At 40.8% G+C, this 17,796-nt stretch overlaps 1 protein-coding gene across 1 annotated transcript in view; it reads right to left on the bottom strand.

Moving 5' to 3' along the window:
- The window catches only part of ubl3.S (ubiquitin like 3 S homeolog), a 75,557-nt gene that overhangs the window by 34,186 nt on the left and 23,575 nt on the right, over positions 1–17,796 (bottom strand). Inside the window, 1 exon segment of the mRNA NM_001092437.1 lies at positions 396–504. Within this exon segment, the coding sequence (NP_001085906.1) occupies positions 396–504 (109 nt within the window).

The raw sequence follows: 17,796 nt of genomic DNA, 5'->3' as shown, positions 1-17,796 counted from the left end.
TCGCAGACAATGGCCTTCACTTTTACAACAATGACAAATCATGGTGGTTTTAACCAAAAGTAAGGTTAGTTCTGTGTATTTCAGCCCCTGTGTGGCACTATTTCAGCCCCTACACGGGCAGTAGCCTCCTCTCCTTTACTCATCAGAACCGTTGTGTTGGCTTCAGCGGGAACACATTCTGGGATTTTGGTATAGCAACAAGACTTTGCATTCTGAGCTGAAATCCAACAAGTGTGTTTGCATCGGAGCTCACATAACAGTTCTGGATAGGAAAAGAGAGGTGGCTACTGCCCATGTCGGGGCTGAAATGGGCTGTGTACTTCTTCAGGCTGACTTCGGCCCCCGTGTAGAACTAGCTTGAAAATGAAGTAAATACATAGTAATAAATGACTTACCCATGGGCCAATTATCATATACGTGCTTAGCAATATCTGCTGCCGAATCATTCGGTGAGTACAGGAACTCTTTTGTCTTCCCGCTTACTAAGATTAAGCGCAAATTTATCTGAAACACAGAAATGAAAGGGATTTGAGTTGTCGATGAAGGTAATGAAAAACAAAAACAGGTCAATAAATCAATACATGAATAGAATGGTTCAAAGTAAATCTAAGGAGCCAAGCATTACAATAACAGCTACTCTTTGCATTAGAAAAAGACGACGATTATTTTAAAATGAAAAATAGGGATGCACCGAATACACTATTTTGGATTCTGCCGAACCCACCGAATCCTTCGCGAAACATTCAGTGGAATATCGAACCCGAATCCTAATTTGCATATGCACATTAGGGGTGGGAAGGGGAAAAAATATTTTACTTCCTTTTTTTGTGAAAAAAATTTCACGCGATTTCCCTCCCCACCCCTAATTTACATATGCAAATTAGGATTTGGATTCTGTTGGGCCAGCCAGAAGGATTCAGCCCAATCGTGCTGAAAAAGGCTGAATCATGAACCGAATCCTAGATCCAGTGCATCCCTATAAAAAAAATAATTGAAATCAGTTTGTCTGTCCTTAGCTTATTCCCTTCGGACTACAGAAGAACCACAATTCTTTGCATGATCTGTGATTAACAGTCCCAAGAAATAGAACAAGACGAGTGTTCTAGGCATTGTGGGAGCTAGAGTCTTGGCTGCAATTCAGTCATTTTCTGCCAAACAGCAGAAACAAAAGACGGGCGCACACTGCCTACAATAGTAACTATTATTCACGTGGACATCCCCTTTAACTTTCACTTCCTAGAAAGTGGAGCAGGTGTTATTTTCACATGTTTATTAGCCATTTTGAAAATAGAGACATTTTTTCTACTCACCATAATTTGTATTTCCAAGTCACTTCCATGGCAGCAACATGGGTTAATCTGTGACCTGATGGGCGAGGATTAACCTGTGTTGGTGAACTGTCTGCCATGGATGACTTGGGAAATTAATATAATTAATTCTCTGGATTTTACACACACACAGTCATAACTGACGTTGAAATTCCCCTTTGAAGAAAGGCAAGTATAAAATGACTTAAAGGAGAACTAAAGCTTAACTAAATAAGTAGGTAAAAATGTTGTACATTATGTTTTGTGCTTCTGTACCAGCCCAAGGCAACCACAGCCCTTTAGCAGTAAAGATCTGTATCTCCAAAGATGCCCCAGTAGCTCCCCATCTTCTTTTCTGCTGATTCACTGCACATGCTCTGTGCTGCTGTCACTTACTGAGCTTAGGGACCCACTCACAATATACAGTACACATAGAATAGAAATGTCACAATATAAGGCTGATTAGTAATTAATACAGATAATTACTACATGACAGCACAGAAACCAGTGCAATTAGCATCAGAATTTAATAATCAGCCCTTTAGCATCAGCTTATATTACAGACCAACCTAATTTTCTGCATGATAATTAGTGACGACCCCTAAGCTTAGCTTCTCAACAGCTGCTCAGAGCCCACTGAGCATGTGAGTGTCACAGACACTTTCCAAGATGGTGACCCCCTGTGACAAGTTTGAAGTCCTGGATCATTGCTGCTATTGACAAGCTGAAACTTTAGGCTGGTGCAATAGGTTCAGTATATAAAATATGGCATTTCCAGCCATATTCATTTTTAGGGTTTAGTTCTCCTTTAACCACCATGTTTTGAAAACTGAAATCTAAATTAATGTCATTTATTTTAAAATTATTAAAACTTTCAAATCACTTGGCAGGAATCCTGGCCCAAGAAACAAAAAACAATTCACTATAAGGTTGCAACTTTGCTTTTATTTTTATTTCTATGTGTTTTTCTTTTCAGGATAATATTTGTTCATTTTCACTGCTCCTTTGCAACAGTTATAATTACAAGTGTAAGCACTGCAGATCAAAACATTTAATTAGCTCAAAAATAAAAAGGCAAGACGAAATTGGTACACAGTACTAAAAGTTAATACCGTATGGGACCTGTTATCCAGAATGCTCGGGAGATGGGGTTCTCCGGATATGGATCTTTCTGTAATCTGGCTCTTCATACCTGAAGTCTAAATCATGTAAACATTAAATAAACCCAATAAGCTGGTTTTGCTATCAGTAAGGATTAATTATATATAGTTTGGTACAAGCTACTGTTTTATTATTACAGAGAAAAAGGAACATTTAACATTCAAAATTTTGGATTATTTGGATTAAATGGAGTCTATAGAAGACGGCCTTTCCGTAATGCAGAGCTTTCTGGATAACGGGTTTCTGGATAACGGATCCCATACCTGTACTACATTTCCTCTAATTTATAGATAAGAAACTTTTACCTGGGGTACATTGTTTTTTTACTACCATATATACTCGTGTATAAGCCGACCCGTGTATAAGCCGAGGTACCTAATTTTACCTACAAAAACTGGGAAAACTTATTGACTCGCGTATAAGCCTAGGGTGAGAAATAAAGCTAAAGACTCTCTGTGTCTCACTTCTGTGTGCTGTGCTCACTGAAACAACACTTCAGTGACAGCTCTCAGAGTCACGTGACTCCCCTCCCCCTCCTCACCTGCAGGTCCTGTACAGAGATCTCCATGTTGGTGAGGTACAGGTAAGGGACTCCACTGCCGGCTCCCTTAAGTATGCTTAAGTATGCTTAAAGCGATTCTGACACGTTCCTATAAAAATCATAGGAACGTGTCAGTATGAAGAAAATGCTGCACATAAAATATTTCTGCAATATTATGCTGCACATACCGGTAAAATATTTCCTGCAAAGGCCCCCCCCCGCAAATCCGCCAACAGCCCTGCGCACCTTTCTCAGCCGAATCGGTTCCTGCACTGACTGATCTTCCGGGTTGCTTCACTGACGCAGGGCTGAGGGCGGAGCGATCCTTCCATAGGCTGAGCACATACCGGTAAAATATTTCCTGCAAAGGCCCCCCCCGCAAATCCGCCCCCAGCCCTGCGCAACTTTCTCAGCCGAATCGGTTCCTGCACTGACTGATCTTCCGGGTTGCTTCACTGACGCAGGGCTGGGGGCGGAGCGATCCTTCCATATAAGGATCGATCCGCCCCCAGCCCTGCGTCAGTGAAGCAACCCGGAAGATCAGTCAGTGCAGGAACCGATTCGGCTGAGAAAGGTGCGATGGGCTGGGGGCGGATTTGCGGGGGGGGCCTTTGCAGGAAATATTTTACCGGTATGTGCAGCATAATATTGCAGAAATATTTTATGTGCAGCATTTTCTTCATACTGACACGTTCCTATGATTTTTATAGGAACGTGTCAGAATCGCTTTAAGCATACTTCCGGGGTTCTGCAGGGGTTCTGCAGGTCAGAAGCTGCCGGTCGGAAGCGCATCAGTAACTGACCCGCGTATAAGCCGAGGCAGCGTTTTTCAGCTTGTTTTGGGTGCTGAAAAACTCGGCTTATACGCGAGTATATACGGTACATCCACTGGTGATTATCACATAGTTTGCTTAGTACATTAAGCTATGTCTACATTGTTATTGTATCTTTTGGGCTAACAGAGGGTTGTTCAAGCTGCTTAGTATCTAGAGACATAGGCAAATATGACAACACACTAGGGTCAATGGTGTATCACGTTTCACGGACAAAAGCAGGAAACAAAATTACTATTCAAACAAGACAAAGGAAGATGGATGACAGTGGCTGACGTAGAGATTTGTCGCATTTGTGTGTATGGAAATAGAAACTATTACAGGTATGGGACCGGTTACCCAGAATGCTCGGAACCTAGGGCTTTCTGGATAATTTGGATCTCCATACCTTAAGTCTACTAGAAAATCATGTAAACATTAAATAAATCCAATAGGCTGGATTTGCTTCCAATAAGGATTAATTATATCTTAGCTGGGATCAAGTACAAGGTACTGTTTTATTATTACAGAGAAAAAGTAATAATTTTTTAAAATTTGGATTATTTGGATAAAATGGAGTCTATGAGAGACGGCTTTTCCGTAATTTGGAAACTTTCTGGATAACTGGCTTCCGGATAACAGATCCCATAATGGATCTTTCCGTAATTTGGATCTCCATACCTGAATGAAATATGAATATGAATATGAATGAAAGGCATGAAATAGGAGGGTGATTTAGACAAGCTGTTTGTTGACAGAGTCTTGAGATCTACCGATCACCAGGGTAAGGACACACGGGCAGATTTGGGGAGATAAGTCGACGCGGCAACAAATCTCTTCTTCTTCGGGACAAAAAAAATCTCCCTGAACTGCCTTCCCGCTGGCTAGAATGAAAAATCACCAGCGAGGCTTCGTTTTCCAAAGTCGCCACACGAGGAAACTTCGGAAAGCAAAGCGCCGCGAGTGCCATCCCGCTGGTGATTTTTCATTCTAGGCGGGAAGGCAGTTTGAGGAGATTGTCGCCCTGTAGATGAGGAGATTTGTCGCCGGGGCGACTAATCTCCCCGAATCTGCCCTTACCCTAAAGGTCTACCGGTAGATCCCAATCTACTTTTTGTGCTCCCCTGATTTAGAGTAACCTCCAATCCCCCCTCTGAGGTGTGAGTTTAACTACAGAGTAAGTAACTGATAGGCAACATAAGAATTCCACACTAATCTCACTGCTAACAGGATGCCGAAGAGGATGTCAGCAGTGATTATAGATGCCAGATTGCTGACCTGGATAACAAATAAAGTGGGAAGCTGGAGGTGAAAGGGATTCTTCAGTTAATGCACGGAGTCAGCCATCAGTCAATCTCTCTGCACTAGCTCTCTCTTTTTACAAATAACATACAAGTCCCTGTTGTGCTGGGCAATTAATATTGTTACTAGGGATGTACCGAATCCACTATTTGGGATTCGGCCGAATCCCCGAATCCTTGGTAAAAGATTCGGCCGAAAACCGAACCGAATCCAAATTTGCATATGCAAATTAAGGTCAGGAAAGGAAAATGTGGAAAAATTTTTTTCTTTTGTAACGAAAAGTCAAGTGATTTCCCTACCCACCCCTAATTTACATATGCAAATTAGGATTTGGATTCAGTTCAGCCAGGCACAAGGATTCGACCGAATCCTGCTGAAAAAGGCTGAATCCTGGCTGAATCCCGAACAGAGTCCTGAATCCTTAATTGTTACACATAACACTGGAAAGAAGGATGCATGCTACATAGCAAATACCCCCTTATGTAATAAAAGGCACTGTTTGCCTAGGAGCAGTAACCCATAGCAACCAAAAAGATGTTTGCTTTTAAGCAGGTGACCAGTAAATGCTACCTGTGATTGGTTGATATTGGTTACTGCTCCTGGGCCAACGTATTGCCTTTTATTACATGACCCCCATAAAGTTCATGTACATACACAACCTATATATAATTATGTGTGGACCTGCAGTGGAGGATTTCTGCTGATTATTTATCCTTAAAAATGAATTCTAACTCAAAATAACATATATCTTTGTAACAGGATTCCTTTTTACAGAATTACATCAGAGGGCTTCTCACTGGAATATTTCTTTTCTCCAACTTTTAAAAACCAGGAAATAGAATGATCTTTGTCCTCTTTAACAAAAAATGGGAGGAACATATCGCATTATGGTGTCCCTGGTATTGGAGGCCAAAACTGTGGCCAAAAATAGATTCCTTGTTTCACAGATTAAAATGACCAAGATAGCCGGTCTCTCTGCTCATCTGAACCAGTCCCCGACTGCATCGACTAGCCCCCCCAACTAGCCAATGTAGTCCTCACTTGGCTTGTATAACCCCCATTATAGTCTGGTCCTAGGAACCCTTAAATGCAGAGAAGCGGAGCTCCCTGTTACCATCTTCCGTCTCTTTGTTTTGTCTTCCGGCCTCTCTGCTTCTCTTTAAGGGTCAGATTTTTACTAATGCACATCGTGGGGAGGGAGAGGGGACAATGCCAGAAAGTTTAGAGGGGGCTTTTGGTATAGGGAGGGTTTAGCTCTCCTTTAAGGCAACTCCTCAATCATCTTGTACCATAGTGAGGTGGTATGTTTTGGAACTTGGAAGTCCCTTTGCTTGCTAGACAATGTGCTTGATTTTTCAGATCAGAGGGCAAAACCAAACCTGCCCGATCAACATCTGTCCAATTTTTGGACAGATATTGGCCAGGTAGACCCGTTGGAAGTCCCAATACATGGGCAAATAAACTACCAAATCGGTCTAAAGGACCCGAATTGTATGATTTTCCAGATTAGACCAAACCTGCTCTATCGACATCTGCCCAAATTGGCCTAAAGGACCCGAATCTGCCCGTGTATGGCCACTGTGAGCCGAAGGAGAGTGAAGAGCCTGGTCCCAGGTGGCACAGGCAGACCATCATAACTTCATTTAAATCTAAGCAATTAGGTATGTCTGTGTGAAAATTAAAAAAAAAAAAACCATATACCTATTTTTGGAAGTTCAGATAGTGTTTATGCATATTTATTTGGATAAACCTGTCTTAATGTGTTCATATCAAAAGGAAGGGGGGATTAATATTCCTTCTGAAGCAAGGAACAACTTTCATTTTGGTGTTTGTGGGATACATTCCATGGCAGGAGCCCAGCTGATCGGGAAAGCGTTAAAGTGGATGCTGCTATTCAGAGTCAGGGAGCGGAATGACTATTTGTTTGCAGACTTGCTTTGGATCGGGTTGTGAAAAGCCTTCTGATGTCGACAAGGCAGTAGGAATTGTTTCCATGGAAACTATTATCTCTCGGAGCTGATCTTGAATGATTTACGTATCTATTCGGGTTTTTAATCAGGGAAATTGCTTTGCTAATTCGGTTATCTGGGGTGTTCCTTTCAGTTTTCTATGTAACATGCAGTGTGTTTGTATGTAAACAACATGGAGCTCACAAAGCCAGCAGAGCATGAGAAATGCAGGCCAATGCAATGAAGATCTGAACCCCCATCACTTTACAGCTTTTTCAGACACAAACATACGGATCCATGAAACCCTATTAATATGCTGTTTTATGTCCCAAGCTTTTGCATCACATAATGAATTTGTGTATTTTGCCTGCCACGTTTGTTTTCCTATGCTCAGAATTCAGAATAAAACCATCACAACACCCTTTCTCCCTCCCCTGATGTCCACAGAACTTGCATGAAATCCTGGTGTGGATCCGACTTTCATACTGAAAATGTGCAAGTCATCTGTTTGTTGTTCACACTCCATTCCCATGGCAAGAGACTACACAAAACCCCCTTATATAAAAACCTCAGGCACCCAGCATTCCAAATAGCATTCCAAATAATGGATCCAATTCCTAGTATTACTGCTAATAAACCGTGTCAGCTAACACTAAAAAAGCAGGGGCCGTTCACCTTGAAATTAAAAGATTAGTATAAACCCTGTTTTGCATAGGTTCAATGAACAAATATACTATTTGCTTTATGTTTTAATTAAGGAATATTTGTGTTTTGTCATTTCCAGTACTAAAAAGGGAAACTGTTAAGAGCAAAGTTCTTTTATTGGGAAATTTCCTGGTTCTTCCTTGTCTCTGGTTTACAGGTAAGGACGAGCACTTTAAACAGAGAGGGGGAGTAAATTAGAAATAGTATATTAAACCATTGTAGCCAGTTTCCAGTTATATCTTCTTGTATAATAACTTTTCCTTATCTTTAAACCAGAGACAAAGATAGGGGAAGACTGCTTGTTTATTCATCATTTATTCTCCTGATTATAAAACATCATCCCTTTACCCATTTATATTAAAAAAAGAAAATACGGATAGGCACAATACATACTGTAGTTACACAGTTAGATTGGGTTGAAAAAAGACCAATGCCCATCAAGTTCATCCCCTCCAAATGAAACCCAGCATTCATACATACACACACTGACCCCTCCATTCACTCACATAAACTATATATAACCATATCTAAACTAACTAGGGATTTTAGTAGCCTTGGATATTATGCTTGTCCAAGAAATCATCCAAGCCCCTCTTAAAAGAATTAATAGCATCACAACATCAACCGGCAGTGCATTCCACAACCTCACTGACAAGAACCCCCTACGTTGTTCTTTTCTTCTAGTCTAAAGGGGAGGCCTCTGGTACGGTGATAATCTTTATGGGTAAAAAGGTCCCCTGCTATTTGTCTACAACAGTGCTGTCCAACTTCTGTGGTACAGAGGGCCGAAATTTTTCCGGCCTACATAGTGGAGGGCGGATAATGGAAGCCAGTGTTGACCACTCCCAGTTTTTAAACCACACCCACTTTAAACCACACCCATGTTATCACAAGACCATATCCGCATTAATTGTGGTAACACACCAAAAAAACCAAATGGTTGGTGCTCACTGCAGGGATATCACTTATCACTTATATGTGAAAAGAGTTGTCATATTAAGACATACCCTTGAATCCATATAACTCCTTTTCCCCTTGGATAACACAGCAGCCCCAGCACATGATTAAACACCTTAGGGGCCCCTAACAAATAATTTATTTTCAAATGCTAACAAATCCCCAGAACAAATACCAGGCTTATGTTCCACAGGCAGAGCAGGGCATACACAGGCAGAGTATATCACACACAGGCAGAGTTTATCACACACAAGCAGAGTTTATCACACACAGGCAGAGCAGGGCACACACAGGCAGAGTATATCACACACAGGCAGATTTTATCACACACAGGCAGAGTTTATCACACACAGGCAGAGTTTATCACACACAGGCAGAGTTTATCACACACAGGCAGAGTTTATCACACACAGGCAGAGTTTATCACACACAGGCAGAGTTTATCACACACAGGCAGAGTTTATCACACACAGGCAGAGTTTATCACACACAGGCAGAGTTTATCACACACAGGCAGAGTTTATCACACACAGGCAGAGCAGGGCACACACAGGCAGAGTATATCACACACAGGCAGAGTATATCACACACATGCAGAGTTTATCACACACAGGCAGAGTTTATCACACACAGGCAGAGTTTATCACACACAGGCAGAGTTTATCACACACAGGCAGAGCAGGGCACACACAGGCAGAGCAGGGCACACACAGGCAGAGCAGGGCACACACAGGCAGAGTCTGAATTTGAGGTTTAAACAATGCAGGGGCCAGTTAATCTCTTTAGTGATACTATTTAAAGTTTACACATGGTAATCAGACACAGCAGGTAGGTGGGGGGCCACATATGGGGGGGTTTGTGGGCCATATCCGCCAGTTGGACAGCCCTGGTCTACAATATAATGAAATATACTTGTAGGGGGTTATTTATCAAAGGCCGATTTTATCTCAACATTTTCTGCTACAAACTCCGATCAAATCCGCTCGGGTTTTATACGCTTATTACATTTTTCCACAAATTTGCTTTGCAGGAAAAAAATCTGATTTTCACGATTTTTTTGCATTTTTCACCCGAAAATTCTGATTTCTTACGTTTTTTTTTCTCTCGAAAACTTTGGGGTATTTCACGAAACCCAGCGCACATCAAAAAATCTTTGGGACTTCTCCCATTGACTTATATGCAACCTCTTTTTAATTGATTATATTTAGAAAGTTTCTTTTTTTAGCAAGATGAAGCTTACATAAAATTTTCATTTTCGCGATAGATCCCCTTTAAGGATACAGTCAACTCATCCTTGCACTTTGGCCAATCAATCTGTTATGCGGTATCATTGCAACTGATGAGCCAAACTGCATGCTTGTTACCTGTGTTGCATTATATGTCACTCAATTCATCCCGGAACATTGTTTACAGTTAAGCAAGAGAACGACAGCATTTCAGGCATTACAGCGCTGACAGAGATAACACTGATCAGAAACGGAACTAGAGGGGGCGGGACCTGGTGCAGGACGCGCAGCCGGGCCCCCCTCCGTAAACCCGGAACTGGCCCAGGATATGCGCGGCACGCGGACTGCCGGGGGGCCCTGAGGGGGTGCGGGCCCTGGCCCGCTCACTCCCCCGGTAGTTCCGCCCCTGACACTGATAACAGCAGGCTAAGAAACTCTGGAATAGCAGGTTTCACTTGTTAACCATAAACATTTTGGCTCCGGGAAATAAAAACAAAGGGTGATCAGCCTTAAATTATGGTTGTTTCACTGGAAATAACATAGCTTTGTGACTGCTCAGTCAGCTTTAAATCTCAATTACCAAACAACTGCTAATAACACAGACAGTATTATCTCTGCCTAGCTGAAAGCTTCATAAACGGCTTTTGATTCTACAAATAAATCTGGATGTGTCAAAAACCGTATGTAAATCTGAAAGCACATGCGAAAGGTGAAAACAGCTTTATAAGTTTTCCAATGTATAAAATAATCTTTTTGGCAAATTACTCCCAAACTGTTAAAGTGAATATCTTGTGTGCTCCTGTCCTGTCACCCCCTGCCCCAATGATCTGGGTCAACAAATTACAGGTATAGGAACCTTTATCCAGAAAGCTCCCAATTATGGGAAGGCCGTCTCAAATCAAATTTAAAAAATTATTTCCTTTTCTGTTATAATAAAACAAACTATGATATAATTAATAATTATTGGAAGCAAAACCGGCCTATTGATTTTATTTAATGTTCACATGCATCCGACAGTCTTGTTGGATCAACGCTGCAACTTCATCCGACAATGCATTCACTTACCTTATTTCCGTCGCATCCGATTTGACACCTGCGTTTTTGTGCAGTGCGTCAGATCGCTGCAAAATCTTCCTTGTAGTCCTACCCTTAAGGTGGCCATACGCATAGAGATCAGCTCGTTTGGTGATTTAGCCAAATTAGCGGATCTTTCCCCAATATGGCCACCTTCGAGGTGGGCGATATCGGGCTTATCCGATTGTGGGCCTTAGTGCCCAACTATCGGATCATAATGAAAGCAATACGGGAGGTCGGATCACGGTACAGCATCGACAAACAGAAGACCCCACACACTGGCCAATAAGCTGATGGCTCGGCCTGTTGGCAGCTTTTATTGGGCCGTGTATGGCCAGCTTTAAGGTAAGAAGATCAATATTACAGAAAGATCGGTTATCTGGAAAAATCTAGGTCCCAAGCATTCTGGATAACAGGTCCCATACCTGCATATGGAGGTTTACAGGTTTTATTTAACTCTGTTTCGCTGATAAGGAATCAGAAGAGGGATGGGCTTACTTACTTAAAGGGCACCTGTTGCCAAAAAATATTATCCGCAAATCCAAAGGTGAGGGCTAATAGAGCTGCACTCTGGTTGGGGATAACTTTTTTTTTTCTTAAATTGCTTTTTTAAAAGTTTTATAGTACAGACATCAGCGCAGACACTGGGACCTTCCCCGTCGATTTATACAGGACATTGAGAGCTTTTAGATGCCGGGGTTTCCGATTCAGACTTTTTAGACCATCTGACTTTAATAAATCTCGACATTTGTAGTTTTTTTTTTTGCTCCGAAAACTACCAATTATTCGTGGTTCGGATATTCGGAGCTTGATAAATAACCCCCTAAATAAAACTGAAAGGCTGGTTTTTCTTCCAATAATGATTAATTCTTAATCTTAGTTTGGATCAAGTAGAAGGTACTGTTTTCTTATTACAGAGAAAAAGGAGATCACTCTGTAAAAACTTTTTTTCAGCCTCACTCAACCTACTGACAGGCAATGGTGAGTGTGTGCTACTGCAAAACAAGGGCAGTGCCAAAATGGTTCTGATTTCTGCTATGGTGGACAAGGCTAGGACAGACTTAGGTGGTGGAGCCCCAAGCTAAAAATACCTGGGAACAACTGTGTAACTGTGTAACTGTCAAACAGCGATGTGCATGTAAAGCAAACTTAACCTGATCCAGCGACCCTTCATTCATTATATACCTGTAGCCCTACCCATTTCAGTGATGTCAGAGAGAAGTGTCATAAAGCAGGCAATGGAGGAGGAAGTGTGTGCTGACATCACCACATGGGGTGGGCTGCTGGGAAAAGTGTGGCCCACCACTAGCCAGTGACCATCAAAAAAAGTTATTGGTTGACCCAACAAATAATAAAAGAATAAAGTACATTAATGAAAAATAAGGGGCAACTTTAAAATGGCACAACAGCCCGAAATTGGAGGTCAGAGAAGAACAGGTATGGGAACAGTTATTCAGAATGCTCGGGACCTGAGGTTTCCGGATAGCAGATCTTTCCGCAATTTGGCTCTTCATACTTTGTCTACTACAAAAACATTTAAATTAAATTAACCCAATAGGCTGGTTTGGTTCCAATAAGGATTAATTATAATGTAAAGTATTGTTATTAAAGGGGTTGTTCACCTTTAAATTAACTTTTAGTATGATGTAGAACGTGATATTCAAAGACAATTTACAATTGGTTTTCATATTTTATAATTTGTGGTTTTTGAGCAAATTTAGCTTTTTAATCAGCAGCTCTCCAGTTTGCAGTTTTAGCAGTCTGGTTGCTAGGGTCCAAATTACCCTCGCAACCATGCATTGATTTGAATAAGAGACTGGAATATGAATAGGAGAGGCCTGAATAGAAAGATGGGTAGTTAAAAGTAGCAATAACTATACATTTGTAGCCTAACAGAATATTTGTTTTAAGATGGGGTCAGTGACCCCCATTTGAAAGCTGGAAAAAATCAGAAGAAGAAGGCAAATAATTAAAAAAAACTATCAAAAACAAATAATGAAGACCAATTGAAAAGTTGCTTAGTATTGACCATTCTATCATACAAAAATTTAACTTGAACCACCCCTTTAAAAAGAAAAATACAGAATTATTAATAAAGGAAATCATTTTTTTTTTTTTTAAACTTGGGACTGTTTGGATAAAATGAGGCCTATGGGAGAGTGACTTTCCGTAATTCCGATTTTTCTGGATAACGGGTTCCCGCATAACAGACCTCATACCTGTGCTATTCTAGGCATTAGACCTCTGACCACATGCCACCTCACAGGGTACCCTGTCAGCTTCGCCATCAAATCTAGTTGCAAGTGATTAAATAATTATATTTTTTAGAGACCTGAATGTCTATCACAATACACTGCAGCTGAACAAGCCTTAAAGGTGGGCCAATAAATGCTGCGGACTTGCTATGCAAGTTGGTGGGTTGCATTGAGTTGCAAAAAGAACGGCATTCAAACTCAATGTAATCAATGCAGACCTTCCTGTAGGTAAATTTCTAGACATGTCCTTGGTTTTTTCACAAAGTCTGGTAAGTAATGGCATTCAGCCATACACATTTTTGTAAGAGACAATGTTAGCATTCTAGGAACAGATAAAAGGACAACAAAGTAGGCAAAATATATATGCTTTAAAGGGGACCAGTTACCCAAAATATTATTGCAAATCCTATTTTATCACACTAGTCAAGCAAAATTAACTTTAAAGAAATACTCTCATGGAAAAACATGTTTTTTTCAAAACACATCAGTTAATAACAGAATTCTGCACTGAAATCCACTGCACTGATTTTTTTTATATTCAATTTTGAAATCTGACATGGGGCTAGACAGCTGCTCCCAGTCATATGACTAGTGCTCTGATAAACTAGTGCTCAGTCACTCTTCACTGCTGTACTGCAAGTTGGAGTGATATCACCCCCCCCCCAGCAGTCTAACAACAGAAGAATGGGAAGGTAACCAGATAGCAGTTCCCTAACAAAAGATAACAGCTGCCTAGTAGATCTAAAAACAACACCCAATAGTAAAAGCCAAGTCCCACCGAGATGGATTCAGTTACATTAAGTAGGAGAAATAACAGCCTGCCAGAAAGTAGTTTCATCCTAAAGTGCAGGCACAAGTCACATGACTGGGGCAGCTGGGAAACTGACAATATATCTAGCCCCATGTCAGATTTCAAAATTGAATTAAAAAAAACTGTTTGCTCTTTTGAGAATTGGTTTTCAGTGCAGAAGTCTGCTGGAGTAGCACTATTAACTGATGTGTTTCGAAAAAAAACATGTTTTCCCATGACAGTATCCCTTTAATTACACTGTATGAATAATTTGAATCTTATTTCCTTCAGTCTAGGAATTCATAATTATAACAAGCAGGCAGGAGCCATTTTGTGGACACTGTTATTAAGACAAGCCTTGCATCATCTCAGAATCTTGTTTGTGCACCAGAATGGGGGACCTGATGTCCATCCCCCATGCACTGGCTAGAAAATTAAATGGGAGAGAACTGGGGAATGTGTGGGGAGCAGTGACATCTAGGATGTGCTGAATAGAATGTTAAAGTAATTGCCTGCCCAACTGCTATGCCAGAGATGGGCCAGGCAATATTTGATTGACAGTGGATAATTTTAAATGCGTTTACAACAGCTATGAATGCTTTTTGAATTTGGATAACCGGTCCCATACCTGTACAAATGTGTGTGTTTGCTTCAGAAGCAGAACTGGGGTAAGTTTCAGTAGAACAGGTAACATTTCTCAGCTGGCTTTTTCATCCTCTATCAGTGATAGGTGGTTTTACCCTACACAAAAGGGCGTCATTTTCAACCACAAGTGCAGTAAGCTCTATTTTTCCCGTAAGGGCCCTTATACACAGGCGTTTGTGCGCTCCCCTGTGTTGAGCTTTCTTCCGTTCAGCCGCAGGGGAGCGCAGGAGTAGACGCACTGAATTATTATCAATGGGGCCGTACTCACACAGACGCATGTATGTGCTGAACGAAGGTAAAATGCAACATGCGTCCCAACCTGCATTTGGCGCTTACATGCATCTGTGTGAGTACAGCCCCATTAACAATAATTCAGTGCGTCTACTCCTGCGGTCCCCTGCGGTTGAACAGAAGAAAGCGCAACGAAGGGGAGCGCACAAACAAAGCCCCTTGTGCAAGAGCCTTAATGCAGTTTCCCCCCCCAACAATTCATGTTTTTGTGTTCACCAGGGGGTGTTGACGCAATAACAGAATGTGCATCAAAATTACCGCAGTTGCATTTGTGCTTCTAATCAGTTGTAATTGCTCAGAATATTTTCATTTTCCGGGGTTCAGTGTGCAAGTGAGGCATTCACCATACTCGTCCGACACAAATGCGCTGCAACCATTGACACAGGGCACCCTGAAGCTACTGCCTGGTCTTTGTTTTTCAACAGGTGGAAATTACACATATGAGAACATTTTTTGAGCTTTTAATTAGCACACCAAGGAAATACATTTTTTTGTTGTGAAGTTATTAATGGTCTGTACCTTCAAAATATTCTTGCTACGAGTTTCCATTTTTACTGGAAAACTGAAGTTACAAAAAAAAAAAAAAAAAAAAAAAAAAAAAAAAGCAAGCTTGAAGCAATTAGCCAAAAGGGATGCTAGTAAACATTCATTCCAAAACACTAAAAGTGGTCCAATATAATTGTTACTTGGTTTCTATGGGTGATTGACCTGAAAAAAAATATTTTGTCTGGACTCGTTTTGCTGCTGTATCTTTTTGACTAACGTATTTGTTAAGATTAGGGATGCACCGAATCCTCTATTTTGGATTCGGCAAAACCCCCAAATCCTTTGTTAAAGATTCAGGCAAATACCGAACCCTAATTTGTGTATTCAAATTAGGGATGGGAAGGGGAAAAAAATTTACTTCCTTGTCTTGAGACAAAGTGACACGATTTCCCTCCCCACCCCTAATTTGCATATGCAAATTCGGATTCGGTTCGGTCGGGCAGAAGGATTCAGCCAAAATCCGAATCCTGCTGAAAAAGGTTGAATCCCAAACCAAATCCTGGATTCCCTAGTTCAGATACATGACCCTACGTGCCACGGTCCATAAGGCACAGGATTTTATTACTTTAATAATTACACCATTTTCCAGTACTAAGCAAATATTTACATTTAATCGCTGCTATTGTCTTCGATTAACACAAACTCTTTACTGTGAGCATAGAGCAGCTTTAATAACTGACTTATAATGAAATGGATTTGAGTACACAGTCACATGGCCGATCGGAGCAATAATGATTTCTCCTTCCCTGTTAAAATATAAGCTATTTTCAGACGCACAGATTTCATTAGTTGGCACAGTCATGTCAGGTGAAGCTGAACACAAAGCGTGCTCCAACATACTCAGACCGGTCATCGAGGCCTCCATTGACCTTCCTGCTTGTTAAACACTGACACCATCCCAATCAGAACCCTTTAAAAAGGTTTCTATAAAAGATAATCAATTAAAGCAATACAGGTATGGGATCTGTTATCCAGAATGCTCGGGACACGGAGGGGTTCCATAATTTGGATCTTCATGTCTTAGGTCTACTAGAAAATCTTGAAAACATTAAATAAACCCAATAGACTGGTTTTGCTTCCAATAAGGATTAATTATCTCTTAGTTGGGATCAAGTACAAGCTACTGTTTTATTATTACAGAGAAAAAGGAAATCATTTTTAAAAAGTTGGATTATTTGATTACAATGGAGTCCATGGGAGAAAGCCTTTCCGCAATTCAGAGCTTTCTGGATAACAGGTTTCCGAGTAACGCATCCCACACCTGTATATTTTTGCATATGGATTTTTATCAATGGTTCAAAAGAAACCACACTTCATCACGGCTATCATCTCTTTATTGTATCTTTCCATTGTAGTTAGTTGTCACCAAAAGACATGGTATTTTCTAAGGCTAAAGCTGGCCATAGACGCACAGATATTATCCCCTCTACGACGAACATTGAGCTATCGATTGTTAGTTTTAGATCATTGTATTGAAACAAACCATACACATTTAAATTGTAGGATTTAAGTAGAAAAAATAACAAATACGTTCTGGCCATTTACTGACAGACAGCAATCATATGAAATCATACCTCCCAAACTGTCCCGTTTTTCGCAGGACAGTCCGGATTTTAACAGCTCAACCGGCAGTCCCGGATTGTTACTGAAATTTTCCGTCTTTCTCTTTGATCTTCTGCACTGAACAGCCAGAAAAATATACAATGTTTCGAAAATGTAATTGTATTTTGGCAGAGAGCCCAGGATATGTGGAGGGTGCACTTAGATACCTTTGTAACAATTAAAGATAAGCAAAGAAACAATTGTAACAATTTAAGATAAGCAGGTCTCTTGGGAAAACTGTGACTTGCAGCTTAAAGGGCAATTCACTTTCATTAGCAAAACTGTAATATGCCGTTTGAGAGATGGTGAGAGATCTCCTCGCCCGCAGATGGCAAAGTGTTTGAAAATGATTTGAAATTAACAATAATGGGGATTGCTACATGTAAAACTCTTTATAAGTGCTGATCTGGCTTAGACACAGAGGCACAAAAACCAGGCAAAGGTGATACTAACTAAGCGTAAAGGAAAAGTAACACCAAAAAATGAAAGTTTTTTTGAAGTAATTAATTTATAATTAATTATAACGTATAATGTACTGTGCCCTGCGCTGGTAAACAAAAATGTTGTTGCTTTCAGAAAGACAAGCTGCTGTGTAGTCACAGGGGCAGCCAATCAAAGAAGAAACGGCTCAGG

This window comes from Xenopus laevis, chromosome 2S, assembly GCF_017654675.1.
Source record: "Xenopus laevis strain J_2021 chromosome 2S, Xenopus_laevis_v10.1, whole genome shotgun sequence".
Classification (NCBI taxonomy): Eukaryota; Metazoa; Chordata; class Amphibia; order Anura; family Pipidae; genus Xenopus; species Xenopus laevis.
This window is presented reverse-complemented; position numbering and strand designations above follow the sequence as displayed.